We start from the raw sequence: 20,095 nt of genomic DNA on the forward strand, positions 1-20,095 counted from the left end.
TGGCTGGTGTTCCTATGTGTGGGATGTGTGGTGTTAATTCCCAAGGAGGAGGCGATTCCTGTACCCTTGGTGGGGGGTACAGTCATCTGTGACTACCTGCTTTTGCCAGGGCATCACAGAAGCAGAGACTTCGCATACTGCACTTCACCTATTGTACCATCCATCACCCATTCCCTGTAGACTGTGAGCCCTCGCGGGCAGGGTCCTCTCTCCTCCTATACCAGTCTGTCTTGTACTGTTATTGATTGTTGTACGTATACCCTCTTTCACTTGTAAAGCGCCATGGAATAAATGGCGCTATAATAATAAATAATAATAATAATAATACTGCGCTCCAAAAGCAACACATGTGAACGTTTCTGTAAGGGAGGGAAGCAGCGTAATACAAAAATGAGTGGCAGAACTAGAGGAGCTCAGGGATTTCTACAAGGTATTTAGCTTAATTATTTGAGTCATCTTAAGGCTAAAGTTCAGGTAATACTTAGGGTTGAGATAAGGGCTGATGGTACGGGCAGGGTTAGGTATTAGGCTTAGCATGAGGGGTCGGTTGGTGAAGCGTTCATGTGTGTTTATCTGGGAGAGAGGAGAGAGTTGATGCCAAGATTTCTCCCTTGAAAATAAAACTTGAGCAGGTGTTTGACTCAACGTGTCTCAAAGCCATTACAAGCTTCTTCTTCAGGAAAGAACCACAGTGTAAAGAAGCTGGGAATGGGATTGAAACGCGTTGAATAAACACCACTTCTCTCCACTGGTGTCCTGGATCTTCCTTGGAAAGTCTTCAGCAGCAGCGCGGAGGGAACACGTCTTCTGTCCTTTTTTCTGTTGGGTGTCAGAGGATTGGCCGATTGTATTTGTCTATTTATCATCTAACCTGTGGGCCTGCAGAGTTAAAGTAAAAGTCAGTGCAAGGACATTTCTGAGTCTACTCTCCGTTCTAGTAAAGCAGCAGTCTAATGGTTAATATGAGGATCGCTCTCAGGTTTGTCCTTATTTACACCTGCAGTGACCTAAGATCTAAAGTAAAATCGTATAATCCAGTAAATAGTAACTGATATCTGAGGTGGGGCACTTTATTACGTCCATAATACCAACACCTATAACAAATTTCACTTTCATTTTTCTGACTGCAAAAACACCAGCCAACATTCCACATCTTCACTCCACCCTTGGACATTGAAGAAGTCGAGACTCCGAGCTTCTCCCGGTGAGCACCATGAAGACCATTCCTGAAATGACCAACTTCATCAATAACTTCAATATTAAGGACTGTAACAATAAGGGCTTCTCCCGAGTCCTCCTCCAGATCTTTGGGTATTTGGGTCATGGGAAATCGTCCTTCATCAACACCTGTAAGTACGTCCTGGATGACACCGAGTTCAAGATCTACGCTGACGTGAAGAGCAATGATGGTGGTAACACCACGGAGAGGATCACCTACGAGCTCACCGACACCCTCACTCTGGTGGACAACCGGGGCTGCTCCGTCTTGAACGAGTATGAGACCGGGGAAATATTTGCGCAATTAGGTAAATATATGTATTCAAGATTCGTATCTATCGATCTTTCTATCTTTTAGATATCTGTCATTACGCCGATCTGTCTTATCTAAATTATCAGTCTAAAAACAAGTATATTTTGTTCCCCACATCTCACAGACATAAAATTATATCAGAATATTAACAACCAGATATTATTACTCAAGATAATTTTTGGAAACTTTAAAAGAATTTTCCTGTCCCCATGAATTGTCTCCGGATAAGTATAGATTGTAGGATCGGTGGGGTCTGGCCCCGGGACCTTAGATCATGATGACCTGTCTCCTACCCTCCACTGGTTATTCCTTAGCTGATAACTTAAGGAAAGAAGGAGTTTTGGCCCTGAAGATCCGATGATCGCGGGCTTTAGGGGTACTTTGCACGTTGCGACATCGCTGCTGCGATATCGTCGGGGTCAAATGGAAAGTGACGCACATCCGGCGCCGGTAACGACGTCCCAAGGTGTAAAGCCTAGATGCGCCGATAAACGATCGCAAAAGCGTCGTAAATCGGCGATCTGTGTAGCGTCAGTCATTTCCATAATGTCGGGACGACCGCTGTTACGATGTTGTTCCTCGTTCCTGTGGCAGCACACATCGCTGTGTGTGAAGCCGCAGGAGCGAGGAACATCTCCTTACCTGCCTCCACCGGCAATGCGGAAGGAAGGAGGTGGGCGGGATGTTTACGTTCCGCTCATCTCCGCCCCTCCGCTTCTATTGGCCATTTGCCGTGTGACGTCGCTATGACGCCGCACGACCCGCCCCCTTAGTAAGGAGGCGGGTCGCCGGCCAGGGCGACGTTGCAGGGCAGGTAAGTGCGTGTGAAGCTGCCGTAGCGATAATGTTCGCTACGGCAGCTATCACAACATATCGCACCTGCGACGGGGGCGGGGACTATCGCGCTCGGCATCGCTAGCATCGGCTAGCGATGTCGCAGCGTGCAAAGTACCCCTTAGTGTTACTCACAGATAATCCTCCTCAGTGTCATATATTTATAATGGAACAGGAGGGAACATGTGCGACCGTCCACTCCATCCATCTCCTCCTTGTTGTGGTCCTGACTCCAGAACCAGAAAAGAACCTTTGGATTTCTAGGGCTGGAGACGACATTGATCTAACAATTATAATTTATGCACTGGAATAACATAATCATGTTTCTAACTTGCTGCATTTCTGCAATGAGAATGATGTTCTCTATCTCCATAATGTATTGCTACATCCCAACCAGGAGGGGGATCAGACAAGTCCTCCACTGCCCTTCTGTTTTTTTTCCATTTATCTTTTATTTTCCAGGTAACCTACTACCACTCAATAAAGCAGTGGCATGGAGTAAAGGCATCGGACTGGTGGACAGAATCGTGGAGGCCGAGCGCTACATACAGTCATCAGATTTCATTTATCCTATATTTGTCTATAGGTAAGTGGATGCATTGTACATCCCTAGACTTTGAATAGAAACACATACACAAGACTGTACAGCTGTGAGAAAATAATACAGAAAAAATACAGAAAAAGCACTCCGTATTAGAGATGAGAGTAAAAGAAAGTCTGGTATGGGATCGGACTTGAACCGAAACATTGAGCATGGCTGCTGAACCCCAAACATTGGTCTGTAAAATGTAAATCAGTTTTGATACCCAGCTTCGATAAAGCCCAACAGCTGGGGGCTGGTATTCTTAGGCTAGGGAGACCCTTGCTTATTGAGCCCTCCCAGCCTAAAAATAGCAGCCTGCAGCCACCCAAGATTGTTGAAACCATTAGATGTGACAACCCTGGAACTTTACCAGGCTTTTCCCGATTGTTCTGGTGTGGTGACAATCAGGGTAATAAGGAATTAATGTCAGCTGCCACTAAAGGCCACTTTACACACTCAGATAAATCTTTTGCAGATCTGTGGTTGCAGTGAAATCATGGACATATTGTTCCATTTGTACACAGCCACAAACCTGGCACTGATTGTCCACAATTTCACTGCAACCACAGATCTGCCGTAGATTTATCTGTGTGTGTAAAGTGGCCTTAAGCCCTAGATTAGTAATGGGGAGGGTCTATGAGACCCTCCTATTACTAATCTGTAAGTGAAAGTAAATAAACACAAACACTGAATAAAATCCTTTATCTAATATATAAAGCTGAGTGTATGTATGTACAGTATGTGTGTATGCCCGCTAAAGGAATTTGCACTGTCGCATGTACAATCATGAAATTTTGCACAGACACTCCATTTGACTCAGGAAACGTCATAGATTATGTTTTGAGGGGAAATTTTAACCCCATGCTTTACAGTTATTTGCCAAAAAAAACTCCTTAGAATAAAGTCAATGAAGCTGGAAGCCACAGTGCAGCCAGAACTTCAGAAGAATGTGCAGCCATGCCCTTAAATAGAATGTTGGCGTGTCAAAATGCAGCCAGGGAAAGAGACAAACAGACAGAGACAGTGAAAGAAACAGACATAGACAGATAGACAAAGACAAAGAGACAGACAGAAAAAGAGAGACAGAGAAAAACAGGGAAAGAAATAGAGAGACAGACAGGGAAAGAGATAGAGAGACAGACAGGGAAAGAGATCGAGAGACCAACAGGGAAAGAGATAGAGAGACAGACAGGGAAAGAGATAGAGAGACAGACAGAGAGACAGACAGGGAAAGAGATAGAGAGACAGACAGGGAAAGAGAGACAGAGACAAACAAGGAAAGAAATAGAGAGTCAGACAGGGAAAGAGATAGAGAGACAGACAGGGAAAGAGATAGAGAGACAGACAGGGAAAGAGATAGAGAGACAGACAGGGAAAGAGATAGAGAGACAGACAGGGAGACAGACAGATAAAGAGATACAGAGACAGACAGAGAGACAGACAGGGAAAGAGATAGAGAGACAGACAGGGAAAGAGATAGAGAGACAGACAGGGAAATAGAGAGACAAATAGGGAAAGAGATAGAGAGACAGACAGGGAAAGAGAGACAGAGACAGACAGGGAAAAAGATAGAGAGACAGACAGAGAGACAGACAGGGGAAGAGATAGACAGACAGGGAAAGAGATAGAGAGACAGATAGGGAAAGAGATAGAGAGACAGACAGGGAAAGAGATAGAGAGACAGACAGGGAAAGAGAGACAGAGACAGACAGGGTAAGAGATAGAGAGACAGACAGGGAAAGAGATAGAGAGACAGACAGGGAAAGAGAGACAGAGACAGAAAGGGAAAGAGATAGAGAGACAGACAGGGAAAGAGATAGAGAAACAGACAGGGAAAGAGATAGACAGACAGGGAAAGAAAGACAGAGACAGACAAGGAAAGAGAGACAGAGAAAGACAGGGAAAGAGAGACAGAGACCGACAGGGAAAGAGATAGAGAGACAGAAAGACAGATGAAGAAATAGAGAGAGAGGCAGACAGACACACAGAGACTGGAAAGAGATAGAGAGACAGACAGGGAAAGAGATAGAGAGACAGACAGAGAGACAGACAGGGAAAGAGATAGAGAGACAGACAGGGAAAGAGAGACAGAGACAAACAAGGAAAGAAATAGAGAGTCAGACAGGGAAAGAGATAGAGAGACAGACAGGGAAAGAGATAGAGAGACAGACAGGGAAAGAGATAGAGAGACAGACAGGGAAAGAGATAGAGAGACAGACAGGGAGACAGACAGATAAAGAGATACAGAGACAGACAGAGAGACAGACAGGGAAAGAGATAGAGAGACAGACAGGGAAAGAGATAGAGAGACAGACAGGGAAATAGAGAGACAAATAGGGAAAGAGATAGAGAGACAGACAGGGAAAGAGAGACAGAGACAGACAGGGAAAAAGATAGAGAGACAGACAGAGAGACAGACAGGGGAAGAGATAGACAGACAGGGAAAGAGATAGAGAGACAGATAGGGAAAGAGATAGAGAGACAGACAGGGAAAGAGATAGAGAGACAGACAGGGAAAGAGAGACAGAGACAGACAGGGTAAGAGATAGAGAGACAGACAGGGAAAGAGATAGAGAGACAGACAGGGAAAGAGAGACAGAGACAGAAAGGGAAAGAGATAGAGAGACAGACAGGGAAAGAGATAGAGAAACAGACAGGGAAAGAGATAGACAGACAGGGAAAGAAAGACAGAGACAGACAGGGAAAGAGAGACAGAGAAAGACAGGGAAAGAGAGACAGAGACCGACAGGGAAAGAGATAGAGAGACAGAAAGACAGATGAAGAAATAGAGAGAGAGGCAGACAGACACACAGAGACTGGAAAGAGATAGAGAGACAGACAGGGAAAGAGAGACAGAGATAAACAGGGAAAGAAATAGAGAGACAGACAGGGAAAGAGATAGAGAGACATACAGGGAAAGAGATAGAGAGACCAACAGGGAAAGAGATAGAGAGACAGACAGGGAGGCAGACAGGGAAAGAGAGAGACAGACAGAGAAACAGACAGGGAAAGAGATAGAGAGACAGACAGGGAAAGAGATAGAGAGACAGACAGGGAAAGAGATAGAGAGACAGACAGGGAAATAGAGAGACAAACAGGGAAAGAGATAGAGAGACAGACAGGGAAAGAGAGACAGAGACAGACAGGGAAAGAGAGACAGAGACAGACAGGGAAAGAGATAGAAAGACAGACAGGAAAAGAGATAGAGAGACAGACAGAGAGACAGACAGGGAAAGAGATAGAGAGACAGACAGGGAAAGAGATAGAGAGACAGACAGGGAAAGAGATAGAGAGACATACAGGGAAAGAGGTAGAGAGACAGACAGGGAAAGAGAGACAGAGACAGACAGGGAAAGAGATAGAGAGACAGGCAGGGAAAGAGATAGAGAGACAGACAGGGAAAGAGATAGAGAGACATACAGGGAAAGAGATAGAGAGACAGACAGGGAAAGAGATAGAGAGACAGACAGGGAAAGAGAGACAGAGACAGAAAGGGAAAGAAATAGAGAGACTGACAGGGAAAGAGATAGAGAGACAGACAGGGAAAGAGAGACAGAGACAGACAGGGAAAGAGAGACAGAGACAGACAGGGAAAGAGATAGAAAGACAGACAGGGAAAGAGATAGAGAGACAGACAGAGAGACAGACAGGGAAAGAGATAGAGAGACAGACAGGGAAAGAGATAGAGAGACAGACAGGGAAAGAGATAGAGAGACAGACAGGGAAAGCGATAGAGAGACATACAGGGAAAGAGATAGAGAGACAGACAGGGAAAGAGGTAGAGAGACAGACAGGGAAAGAGAGACAGAGACAGACAGGGAAAGAGATAGAGAGACAGACAGGGAAAGAGATAGAGAGACAGACAGGGAAAGAGAGACAGAGACAGAAAGGGAAAGAGATAGAGAGACAGACAGGGAAAGAGATAGAGAGACAGACAGGGAAAGAGAGACAGAGACATACAGGGAAAGAGACAGAGACAAACAGGGAAAGAAATAGAGAGACAGACAGGGAAAGAGATAGAGAGACAGAAAGAGAGACAGACAGAGAGACAGACAGGGAAAGAGATAGAGAGACAGACAGAGAGACAGACAGGGAAAGAGATAGAGAGACAGACAGGGAAAGAGATAGAGAGACAGACAGGGAAAGAGATAGAGAGACAGACAGGGAAAGAGAGACAAAGACAGAAAGGGAAAGAGATAGAGAAACCGACAGGGAAAGAGATAGACAGACAGGGAAAGAGAGACAGAGACAGACAGGGAAAGAGACAGAGACAAACAGGGAAAGAAATAGAGAGACAGACAGGGAAAGAGATAGAGAGACAGACAGGGGAAGAGATAGAGAGACAGACAGGGAAAGAGATAGAGAGACAGAAAGAGAGACAGACAGAGAACGAGATAGAGAGACAGACAGGGAAAGAGATAGAGAGACAGACAGGGAAAGAGATAGAGAGACAGACAGGGAAAGAGATAGAGAGACAGACAGGGAAAGAGATAGAGAGACAGACAGGGAAATAGAGAGACAAACAGGGAAAGAGATAGAGAGACAGACAGGGAAAGAGAGACAGAGACAGACAGGGAAAGAGATAGAAAGACAGACAGGGAAAGAGATAGAAAGACAGACAGGGAAAGAGATAGAGAGACAGACAGAGAGACAGACAGGGAAAGAGATAGAGAGACAGACAGATAAAGAGATAGAGAGACAGACAGGGAAAGAGATAGAGAGACATACAGGGAAAGAGATAGAGAGACAGACAGGGAAAGAGAGAGAGAGACATACAGGGAAAGAGATAGAGAGACAGACAGGGAAAGAGATAGATAGACAGGGAAAGAGAGACAGACAGACAGGGAAAGAGAGACAGACAGACAGATGAAGAAATAAAGAGAGAGGCAGACAGACACACAGAGACTGGGAGAGAAACAGAGAGACAGTTACTATCTCGGGCAACACTGGGTGCTACAGCTAGTTTGAAATAAAAGACAAAACCCCACTCTCTTTCACCAATTTATTAACCCCAACAATACCCCTGAAGGTCCGAGGTAAACCACATGAGGTCCCACAACAATCCTGGCTCTGCTACATCTGAACTGAAAGCGAGCAGCCATAGAACAACTGTAACTTCAGGTAGTGAATGAGCAGCAATCAGCGGTAACATTACTCATATTATTTGCAGTCACAGCTGGAGGTTCCCATGGACCTCCACCTGTGACCGCAGGTAACATAACTTCAGGGGACCTCAATGAACTTAGTAACCTCACCTCAGGTGACACCACTGAGTTCACAGACCTACATATCCTGGCAGAAAACTGTTTTTTTGCCAAGAGATGTAGATTTGGTACTGAAATTTCTACAGCATATTCCTGCACCCAAACTACACCACCTGGCAAAAAAAAAAAAAAGCATCAAAACTCTGCATCGCTGGTATCTCCAGTATTATATGAAAAAGACAGGGTGGACAGCAGTATGAGCAGCCTCTTATTACCTCAGCCTCAGCACCCTGGTATCTCTAATATTATATCAGATAGACAGGGTGGACAGCAGTGTGAACAGCCTCTTCTTACCTCAGGACTCCTTGTATTGGGTTTTTAACCTCCTCACTCCTTCTGACTGCTTATCCTTTTAAGGTTATTTCTTTGGTCATTTGACTTAACCACCACCATTATGGTAAATATCTCTGGTTATATGCTATGTTTTTCATACACTGTTTGTGCAATATTGTACTCATTACATTACCCTGCATGGATTTTACATCCAGTCAGCTCCCTTGTGATATTGTATAGAGATTGTGGGAGAGGATCCCCTATTTATTGTAAAGGGGAATTGTGTTTTGTGTTTTAATGGTTTTATATTTGCACTGTGTTTAATAAAATATGTATCACTTTGGATATACAGGAGTAGCACATCTTTTTCATTAGAGTTCCGGTGCTTGTATCTGTACTTCTTTGTACTTTGTGGTGCCTGTCTAATTTTGTTAATCAGTCTCTTCTTACCTCAGCACTCCTGGTATCTCCTGTATTACATCAGGTAGACAGGAGGACAGCAGTGTGAGCAGTCTCGTCTTACCTCAGCACTGCAAATATCTGGAGTAAACAGGGTGGACAGCAGTGTGAGCAGCCTCTTCTTACATCAGCACTCCTGATATCTCCTGTATTACATCAGGTAGAAGGGTGGACAGCAGTGTGAGCAGCCTCTTCTTACATCAACACTCCTGATATCTCCTGTTTTACATCAGGTAGAAGGGTGGACAGCAGTGTGAGCAGCCTCTTCTTACCTCAGCACTCCTAGTATCTCCTGTATTACATCAGGTATACAGGGTGCACAGCAGTGTGAGCAGCCCCTTCTAACCTCAGCACTCCTGGTATTGCCTGTATTAGATCAGGTAGACAGGAGGACAGCAGTGTGAGCAGTCTCGTCTTACCTCAGCATTCCAAATATCTGGAGTAAACAGGGTGGAGAGCAGTGTGAGCAGCCTCTTCTTACATCAGCACTCCTGATATCTCCTGTATTACATCAGGTAGAAGGGTGGACAGCAGTGTGAGCAGCCTCTTCTTACCTCAGCACTCCTAGTATCTCCTGTATTACATCAGGTTGACAGGGTGCACAGCAGTGTGAGCAGCCCCTTCTAACCTCAGCACTCCTGGTATTGCCTGTATTAGATCAGGTAGACAGGAAAACAGCAGTGTGAGCAGCCTCTTCTTACCTCAGCACTCCTGGTATTGCCTGTATTAGATCAGATAGACAGGGTGGACAGCAGTGTGAGCAGTCTCTTCTTACTTCAGAACTCCTGGTCAAAGGCTGAGGACAGGTCTAGAAGGTGAAGTATGGAGAAGTGGCTGTTAGCTTTGGCAGTAAGTCATTTGTGATTTTAGTCAGGGCAGTTTCAGTGGAATGATGTGGATGGAAGCCGGACTGTAGGTTGTCAAAGAGAGAGTTAGAGGAGAGGTGGGAGGGAAGTTCAGCATGGACGTGCTGTTCCAGGAGTTTTGAGGCGAATGGGAGTAGCGATATGGGCCGATAGCTGGTAGTAGAGGTTGAATCGAGGGAAGGTTTCTTTAGGATAGGTGTGACTGTTGCATGTTTAAAGGCAGAGGGGAAGGTACCAGAGGTTAAGGATAGGTTGAAGAGATGGGATAAGGCTGGAATAAGGATAGTGGTGAGGTTGGGGAGGAGGTGGGATGGGGTCATGTGCGCAGGTGGTGAGGTGCGCTTTTGAGAGAAGATGTGCGAGCTCTCCTTCGGTGATGGTGGGGAGGAAGTTTATGGGGGAGGAGCAGTGGTCTGTTATATGAGGGGGTTGTGATGATTGAGCAGAGAAGACTTGTCTGGTTTGGTCGATCTTTTCTTTGAAATATGTGGCAAATTCTTCTGCAGAGATGAGGGAGGTTGGAGGGGGCAGCGGTGGGCGAAGGAGGGAGGTGAAAGTATTGAATAGCTGTTTGGGGTTGTGTGTTAAAGAGGATATGAGGTTTCTGAAGTATTCCTGTTTAGCGGAGGTGAGGGCCGAGCGAAATGTGTGAATTGCATTTTTGAATGTGGTGAAGTCTTCCTGGGAGTGCGTTTTCTACCAGCGCCGCTCTGCAGCCCTAGACACTTGCCGAACTTTTTTAGAGAGGCTGTTGTGCCAGGGTTGTCTATTGATTCATCTCACTCTGCCGTGCACAAGGGGAGCAACTGAATCAATAGCTGATGTGAGAGTGGCATTGTAGAAAATGGTGGCACTGTCTGTGTCACGGAGTGAAGATATCGAGGACAGAGGTAGGATAGAGTCAGAGAGGGTATCTCCAGTATTAGATCAGATATGATGGACAGCAGTGTGAGCAGCCTCTTCTTACCTCAGCACTCCTGGTATCTCCTCTATTACATCAGATAGTCATGGTGGACTGCAGTGTGAGCAGCCTCTTCTTACCTCAGCACTCCTGGTATTGCCTGTATTAGGTCAGATAGGCAGGAGGACAGCAGTGTGAGCAGTCTCTTCTTATCTCAGCACTCCAGGTATCTGGAGTAAACAGGGTGGACAGCAGTGTGAGCAGTCTCTTCTTACCTCAGAACTACAGGTATCTGGAGTAAACAGGGTGGACAGCAGTGTGAGCAGTCTCTTCTTACCTCAGAACTCCAGGTATCTGGAGTAAACAGGGTGGATAGCAGTGTGAGCAGTCTCTTCTTACCTCAGCACTCCAGGTATCTGGAGTAAACAGAGTGGACAGCAGTGTGAGCAGCATCTTCTTACCTCAGCACTCCAGGTATCTGGAGTAAACAGGGTGGACAGCAGTGAGAGCAGTCTCTTCTTACCTCAGTACTCCAGGTATCTGGAGTAAACAGGGTGGACAGCAGTGTGAGCAGTCTCTTCTTACCTCAGCACTCCAGGTATTGCCTGTATTAGGTCAGATAGGCAGGAGGACAGCAGTGTGAGCAGCCTTTTCTTACCTCAGCACTCCTGGCATCACCAGTATTGGATCAGGTAGACAGGAGGACAGCAGTGTGAGCAGTCTCTTCTTACCTCAGCACTCCAGGTATCTGGAGTAAACAGGGTGGACAGCAGTGTGAGCAGTCTCTTCTTACCTCAGAACTCCAGGTATCTGGAGTAAACAGGGTGGACAGCAGTGTGAGCAGTCTCTTCTTACCTCAGCACTCTAGGTATCTGGAGTAAACAGGGTGGACAGCAGTGTGAGCAGTCTCTTCTTACCTCAGAACTCCAGGTATCTGGAGTAATCAGGGTGGACAGCAGTGTGAGCAGTCTCTTCTTACCTCAGCACTCCAGGTATCTGGAGTAAACAGGGTGGACAGCAGTGTGAGCAGTCTCTTCTTACCTCAGAACTCCAGGTATCTGGAGTAAACAGGGTGGACAGCAGTGTGAGCAGTCTCTTCTTACCTCAGCACTCCAGGTATCTGGAGTAAACAGAGTGGACAGCAGTGTGAGCAGTATCTTCTTACCTCAGCACTCCAGGTATCTGGAGTAAACAGGGTGGACAGCAGTGAGAGCAGTCTCTTCTTACCTCAGTACTCCAGGTATCTGGAGTAAACAGGGTGGACAGCAGTGTGAGCAGTCTCTTCTTACCTCAGCACTCCAGGTATTGCCTGTATTAGGTCAGATAGGCAGGAGGACAGCAGTGTGAGCAGCCTTTTCTTACCTCAGCACTCCTGGTATCGCCAGTATTGCATCAGGTAGACAGGAGGACAGCAGTGTGAGCAGTCTCTTCTTACCTCAGCACTCCAGGTATCTGGAGTAAACAGGGTGGACAGCAGTGTGAGTAGTCTCTTCTTACCTCAGCACTCCAGGTATTGCCTGTATTAGGTCAGATAGGCAGGAGGACAGCAGTGTGAGCAGTCTCTTCTTACCTCAGCACTCCTGGTATTGCCTGTATTAGGTCAGATAGGCAGGGTGGACAGCAGTGTGAGCAGTCTCTTCTTACCTCAGCACTCCTGGTATTGCCTGTATTAGGTCAGATAGGCAGGGTGGACAGCAGTGTGAGCAGTCTCTTCTTACCACAGCACTCCAGGTATTGCCTGTATTAGGTCAGATAGGCAGGAGGACAGCAGTGTGAGCAGTCTCTTCTTACCTCAGCACTCCTGGTATTGCCTGTATTAGGTCAGATAGGCAGGGTGGACAGCAGTGTGAGCAGTCTCTTCTTACCTCAGCACTCCTGGTATTGCCTGTATTAGGTCAGATAGGCAGGGTGGACAGCAGTGTGAGCAGTCTCTTCTTACCACAGCACTCCTGGTATCGCCTGTATTTGATCAGATAGACAGTATTAGATGAAAATAAATACCCAGGGAACTCATCCCTTTTGATGTGAATGGTCACATGCATTGTTATTATTAACAGTGTAGGATTCCATGACAGATTTTTGTCAGATTTTGTTTATTTTTGTAAAAATAAACAATTTAATGAGTGTGATATTTTTTTTGATGCAAATTCTATTATTATTATTTTTTTATTCCCTCAGAAACCTGTTTAGGTTAATGATAATTAGTGTAAGGAAAGATTCTGTTGGATTTTTATATTTGTAATAATAACTTTAAAAAATGTCACATTTCCAGTGTGAAAAAAGGACTCACTTCTGAAGAAGTGCCCGAAATAAAGGCCCTCCTAGACACTGCCAGGAACCTCACAGGTAACCATAGATCTGGACGGCCAGCTGTTTATGGGGTTTCTTCTTTATCTGCAGAATATTCTGATTTTCCAACAATCTTATTTAGAATAAAGCGAGGCAGCCGGTCAGGGCTAAGGGGTACTTTGCACGCTGCGACATTGCTAGCCGATGCTGCGATGCCGAGCGCGATAGTCCCCGCCCCCGTCGCGCATGCGATATCTGGTGATAGCTGCCGTAGCGAACATTATCGCTACGGCAGCGTCACACGCACTTACCTGCCCTGCGACGTCGCTCTGGCCGGCGAACCGCCTCCTTATTAAGGGGGCGGGTCGTGCGGCGTCACAGCGATTTCACATGGCAGGCGTCAAATAGAAGCGGAGGGGCGGAGATGAGCGGGACGTAACATCCCGCCCACCTCCTTCCTTCCGCATAGCAGGTGGAGGCAGGTCGGAGATGTTCCTCGCTCCTGCGGCTTCACACACAGCGATGTGCGCTGCCGCAGGAACGAGGAACAACATCGTAACAGTGGTCGATCTGACATTATGGAAATGACCGACGCTACACAGATCGACGATTTAGGACGCTTTTGCGGTCATTTATCGGCGCATCTAGGCTTTACACTTTGCAACGTCGTTACCGGCGCCGGATGTGCGTCACTTTCCATTTGACCCCGACGATAGCGCAGGTGCGATGTCGCAACGTGCAAAGTACCCCTAAGTCTTGGATCTTCCTGTTTCCTTCTTGTGATACTTTCTGAAACATTTCTCTAATGTTATATATATATATTTCCGGTGTAACATTGTATAAACTCCTACATTTCCTCTTCTAGATCTTTCATTTTTGCTCCACCATGAATTCTGCAGGATGTCTTAAGGCCCGTCACACGCAACGACATATTAACGATATATCGCCGGGGTCACGGATTCCGTGACGCACATCCGGCATCGTTAGCGACGTCGTTGCGTGTGACACCAACGAGCGGCCGTTAACGATGGAAAAACTCACCAAAAATACTCACACGTCGTTCATTTTCAAAAGATCGTTGATTATTGAGGACGTAGGTTGTTGGTCGTTCCCAAGGCAGCACACATCGCTACGTGTGACACCGCGGGAACGACAAACTACATCGTACCTGCGGCTGCCGGCAATGTGGAAGGAAGGAGGTGTGCGGGATGTTACGGCCGCTCATCTCCGCCCCTCTGCTTCTATTGGGTGGCTGCTTAGTGACGCCGCTGTGATGCTGCACGATCCGCCCCCTTAGAAAGGAGGCGGTTTGCCGGCCACAGCGACGTCGCTGGTCAGGTAAGTCCATGTGACGGCTCCGAACGATATTGTGCGCCAGGGGTAGTGATTTGCCCGTGACGCACAAACGACGGGGGCCGGTACGCTTGCTAGCGAGATCACTGCGTGTAACGGGGCCTTTAGTCCTGATTTCATACTCAGGAGAACCTCCCTTCTTTTGCAGGAATATGCCCTTTGGTCCTTCTCACCCATAAGACCAACCCTAATCTGAGAGCCGTGCGGGCCAGGTTTGAGGACATGGATGTGGAGAGGATCTTCGCTCTGGAAAACTTCACCCCTGAAGATCACTTGAAGACCAGAGGAAAACATGAAGATGTTCTGAAGCTCTACATCGAAGTCATTAGAGACATTGAATTCCGAATGGAAAGAATGTCTTCTCCTGAGGATGAAAGAGAGAAGAGGAAACAATTTGTCCTTAATTTTGTGTATGAAAGAGAATTGAGAAAGAAAGGAGAGGATGTGGAGAAAAAGCTCCGAGAGGAAGCAAGGCGCAAAGAGGCGGAGAAACCGCAAAAAGAGTCAGGAAATAAATGTCTTTTCCAGTAAATAAGATGAGGACACAAGTTTCTACTGCACGTTTTTTAGTCCGCCCATTATATCATATCCTATTGTTTTGTGTTTACAGCTACCATGCAGAATTATGCATCTCTTTGGTAACAGACTACAAACAAATCTTGTGTAGTCTGAGTCTGAGACCTTAGATCAGGGATAGGGAACCTCCAGCCCACGGGCCATATATGTCCTTTTACCTGTCCCCAAGCAAATTCACAGGGACCGCAGTACTCAGGCCATCTGCCACATTTTGCCAGCTGCTGGCCCTTTAATTGATCTTTACACTGTGAGCACATACATGCAGCATTCACTACTGAATATGGTGGCACGTGCAATGAACAATTACACCCTGATTCTGGCCCGGGCGTACTTTGTGGATGAAGTCTGCCTTTCAGTCCCAGGAACAAAGACAATAGCAGCAGCCACAGCAACTACCATGATGTATAAGCCCCTGTGTCTCTTGTGATGTATATGCTACAGCCTCAGTGTCTCCTATGTGATCTATATACAGTAGCACCAGCATCTCCTATATGATGTATATACAGCAGTCTTAGTGTCTCCTATGTGATGTATATACAGTAGTCTTAGGGTCTCCTATGTGATGTATATGCAGCAGTTTTAGTGTCTCCTATGTGATACATAGACAGCAGTCTCAGTGTCTCCTATGTGATATATACAGCAGTCTCAGTGTCTCCTATGTGATCTATATACAGTAGCACCAGCATCTCCTATGTGATGTATATACAGCAGTCTTAGTGTCTCCTATGTGATGTATACAGCAGTCTTAGTGTCTCCTATGTGATGTATACAGCAGTCTCAGTGTCTCCTATGTGATGTATATACAGCAGTCTTAGGGTCTCCTATGTGATGTATACAGCAGTGTCAGTGTCTCCTATGTGATATATATACAGTAGTCTCAGTGCCTCCTATGTGTTGTATACAGCAGTCTCAGTGTCTTCTATGTAATGTATACTGCAGTCTCAGTGTCTCCTATGTGATGTATATACAGCAGTCTTAGTGTCTCCTATGTGATGTATACAGCAGTGTCAGTGTCTCCTATGTGATATATATACAGTAGTCTCAGTGCCTCCTATGTGTTGTATACAGCAGTCTTAGTGTCTTCTATGTAATGTATACTGCAGACCTCTCTTTGTTGAGTTGTTCACAACATATTGCTTTGAGTTCTTTCAAAAATTAATCTTAAAGTGTTAACTGCGCTTCACACCAATGAAAATGTGGAATAGCAGATTCGACTAGTATCATCAATATCACCTAACATCATGCGTCACCAAAGAGAACCAGATAAAATGTAGCCGGGGAAATGCCAAGTTGATCATTTTGTATGGCAACAAATTAAGTTATAAATATCCAAATGCCCCCGACAGAAAAAAAGGTCCCTCCCCCTCCCCCGCCTGCCATAGCCAAACATGGCTTATGTGTAGTGATGGAAAGTATTCTGCAAGAAAATAAGCATAAAATCTAAAAGTCTATGCAGGATGGTGCGGACTGTTACCATGGCAACGCATAAGTCTGAATAAGAGCTGTATACACAAAACAGTTGGATATTTTTTTATTGACACAGTTTACAAATCCTGCAGTGGTGTAATGTGCCTGAAGTGTGGCGCGGATATACACGCCACCATGACGCGCGCCGTCTCCGGAGGACTCTTATACAGCAATCTGCGAATAATCGAATTCTGACAATCACTCAACTTTACTAGAGAAACAGTGTTATATGCCGCGGTCTCCGCTTATTAAACATTGCCGCCGCCGTTGGCCTGTGTCTTTTATGATTATCCATTTTTATCTCATTTTACCTGCATATTTTCTGAATCCCAATAGATGTCTATGGTAGCAGTATCCCCCATCGTGCGCGGTTACGCAGCGTATTTAGTCGCACTGGCTGTGAGTTTCATGAAGCTTCTCCTCCTCTTCCTCCTCCTCCACATCACACAGGTCATTCCTCAGATGTGCCGCCCCAATTACACTTGTTTATAGCCGCGTCACAAATCTCCAACCGGCAAACCGGCTGTGGAGGACCACACATGAGCTGAGCACACATTGCATCCCATGGCCATCACAGGTCCGCTCCAAAGATTCCCAGACTGCGGAGGAGGAAAACAGAGAGGGGGGAGCCAGCACTGCCTGAGAATGCCATGCAAAAAAAAAATATATTTTTTAGTGTAAATTCACCATTATTCGAACTGTACTATAACGCAAATTGAGAGTTTTAGCAAATGGTATAATTTGAGCCACCCCTGCCAATGTCAATACAAATCTCTATAGGGGGGTCCTACTCTATATTTATATTTTCAATGTGCCATACGGCTAACTAATTAAATTAAAAGCAGAACCGTATTTGCTTTTAATTTAATTAGTTAGCCGTATGGCACATTGAAAATATAAACATAGAGTAGGACCCCCCTATAGAGATTTGCCTTGACATTGGCAGGGGTGGCTCAAATTATTGATCAATCATTTGCTAAAAGTCTCAATTTGCATTATAGTACAGTTGGAATAATTGTGAATTTACACTAAAATAATTTTTTTTGCATGCCATTCTCAGGCAGTGCTGGCTCCCCCCCTCTCTGTTGCGGAGGAGGAAAGTATCTGCACCGATGCCCCAAATCTTCATCAGTTGGATCCTAGCTCGGACGAAGTAGGGTCCCAGCAGGATCTCTATCCTCATTAAGTGACGGTAACCACTGGGGGTGGAGGTGATGATGATGAGACTCAGATACCTGAGGTGCCCACGTACTGTTTGTGATGTCAGGTTAGGAAGAGGAGGAGGGGTACAACATAGAGCCTCACGATGAAGTTGTAGATCCCACTTGGTATGAACCCAGAGGCATGCAGCTTAGTAGCTCAGCAGATGAGGAGGAGGAAGAGGAGGATATTACGGTGGTGATTCCCGCACAAACACGTGATGCAACCATGAGAAGCCCTGCATCCTCAGCCACAACTCTGGCTGTGGCCAACAATACGCATTGGTCTGTAGTTCGCAGGAAGGGTTGTGTAGCCTGGGCCTTTTTTGAGACCGCAAAGGATGACCCAACTTCCATTATCTGTCAGCGGTGTAAACAACTCAGTAGAGGCAAAAATTCAAATAATTTGACTACTACGGCACATGTGCAACCAACATGCATTACTGCTAAAATGCAAACTACTAGGCCTACCCAACCACCGGCCACCAAATCAGCATCGTCTGCTGCTTCTACAGACAGTGGTCTGGGACCGGAGGAGTCGGAGACCCGCTCGCAGGGTTTTGGAGAAAGGTGCCAGGCTTAGTTTTGGAGAACGGTCGGCACCGGACTACCTAGTAACCGAATCGGGACCAAACACGGCGGGGTACAGGACCCTAGATCAGCGAGTTGCTTCACACAATCTGATAATTAACCTGCACAGGATAGTATCTTCATGAACTTTCCCCAAGAACTCAGAGATCGAAGGCAGCAACACAACGAGGGGGATAGGGCTTTCCAGCTTATGCTGCATACCGAAATCCCAAGTGTCAGGCATCGAGAGCACAGCTCCTCTATTTAACTATAGGGAGCGGGACCCGAAAGCTTCAGGCCGAGGGGTCACTCAGAGCTTCTAAAACACAGTACATGGAGGAAGGCCCGGATTACTACAGGAACACTAAAGGGGACGGATCCCAGACGTGCTCCCCTCAACTACACCAACACAACCTGAGTGAGTACATTGTCCTCCCCTGTGTCCGGCCTGCACCACGCTCCCCAATCCGCCACCATCCAGAGTCCCGAGGCCTCCCTTACCCATGGAGGGACTGACACCTGGCTGTCCCACTCCATCTCCCCCAGGTACTCCCATCGGCAGCGGTGGTACTGCCCTTACCGCGAGCCACGGGTGGCGACACAGACTCTTATTCCCTGTAAATACCCCCTTTTACATTTGAGTGGCCGCAGGACCCCGGGTCCGGAGACCCTCGAGCCACAGCAGCAATCCCGGATCCAAGCAGTTCGGCTGCTGTAGGGGCGGCACACATAGAAGTATTATTTCTTCACTATGTAGTGGTCGTGGTGTGGCGGTATTATCTCTGCCTTGTATGGAGGTATTATTGGTGATGATGGTCTTTGTATAGTTTGTTTTGTTACATAGAAGTATTATTTCTTCACTATGTAATGGTCGTGGTGTGGCGGTATTATCTCTGCCTTGTATGGAGGTATTATTGGTGATAATGGTCTTTGTATAGTTTGTTTTGTTACATAGAAGGATTATTTCTTCACTACGTAGTGGTCGTGGTGTGGCGGTATTATCTCTGCCTTGTATGGAGGTATTATTGGTGATAATGGTCTTTGTATAGTTTGTTTTGTTACATAGAAGTATTATTTCTTCACTATGTAATGGTCGTGGTGTGGCGGTATTATCTCTGCCTTGTATGGAGGTATTATTGGTGATAATGGTCTTTGTATAGTTTGTTTTGTTACATAGAAGGATTATTTCTTCACTATGTAGGAGTCTTGGTATTGCGGCATTACTTCTGCCTTGTATGGAGGTATTATTGGTGATAATGGTCTTTGTATAGTTTGTTTTGTTACATAGAAGGATTATTTCTTCACTATGTAGGAGTCTTGGTATTGCGGCATTACTTCTGCCTTGTATGGAGGTATTATTGGTGATAATGGTCTTTGTATAGTTTGTTTTGTTACATAGAAGTATTATTTCTTCACTATGTAGTGGTCGTGGTGTGGTGGTATTATTTCTGCCTTGTATGGGGGTATTATTGGTGATAATGGTCTTTGTATAGTTTGTTTTGTTACATAGAAGGATTATTTCTTCACTATGTAGGAGTCTTGGTATTGCGGCATTATTTCTTTGCATACTTTGAGGATATTTCTAGACCTGATATTGCAGCAGTTATCCTGTACAGCGTGCATATGGTTGGATGTGTGTAGAGTTTTATTTTTGGTGGGGGGAGGACATGTTCCTTGGGGTTTGGGCTCCTGATCGTTATCACCCCAACTCTGCCCCTGTTCCTAGTAATAAGATATTCGTAGACACACACACAAAGAGGCGGTGTAATGGTTAATATGGAGGATGTTCTCCTGTCCGTCCGGCTTTATATCTGCAGTGATGTAAGATACATCAGTAATGTAATATAGACCAGGAGATGGTGAGTACAAGACCTACGCTGACGTGAAGAGCAATGATGGTGGTAACACCACGGAGAGGATCACCTACGAG

The 20,095-nt window shown here is 45.9% G+C and overlaps 1 protein-coding gene across 1 annotated transcript; it reads left to right on the top strand.

Moving 5' to 3' along the window:
* Window positions 1-1,177: 1,177 nt before the first annotated feature.
* Window positions 1,178-16,655, top strand: LOC142246568 (uncharacterized). The gene is made up of 4 exons (XM_075319635.1): window positions 1,178-1,526; window positions 2,828-2,951; window positions 12,984-13,057; window positions 14,502-16,655. The coding sequence occupies exons 1-4, from the start codon at window positions 1,214-1,216 to the stop codon at window positions 14,882-14,884; spliced, it is 894 nt and encodes a 297-aa protein (XP_075175750.1). The 5' UTR covers window positions 1,178-1,213; the 3' UTR covers window positions 14,885-16,655.
* The last annotated feature ends 3,440 nt before the right edge of the window (window positions 16,656-20,095 follow it).

Source organism: Anomaloglossus baeobatrachus, chromosome 7 (genome assembly GCF_048569485.1).
Source record: "Anomaloglossus baeobatrachus isolate aAnoBae1 chromosome 7, aAnoBae1.hap1, whole genome shotgun sequence".
NCBI classification, from domain to species: Eukaryota; Metazoa; Chordata; class Amphibia; order Anura; family Aromobatidae; genus Anomaloglossus; species Anomaloglossus baeobatrachus.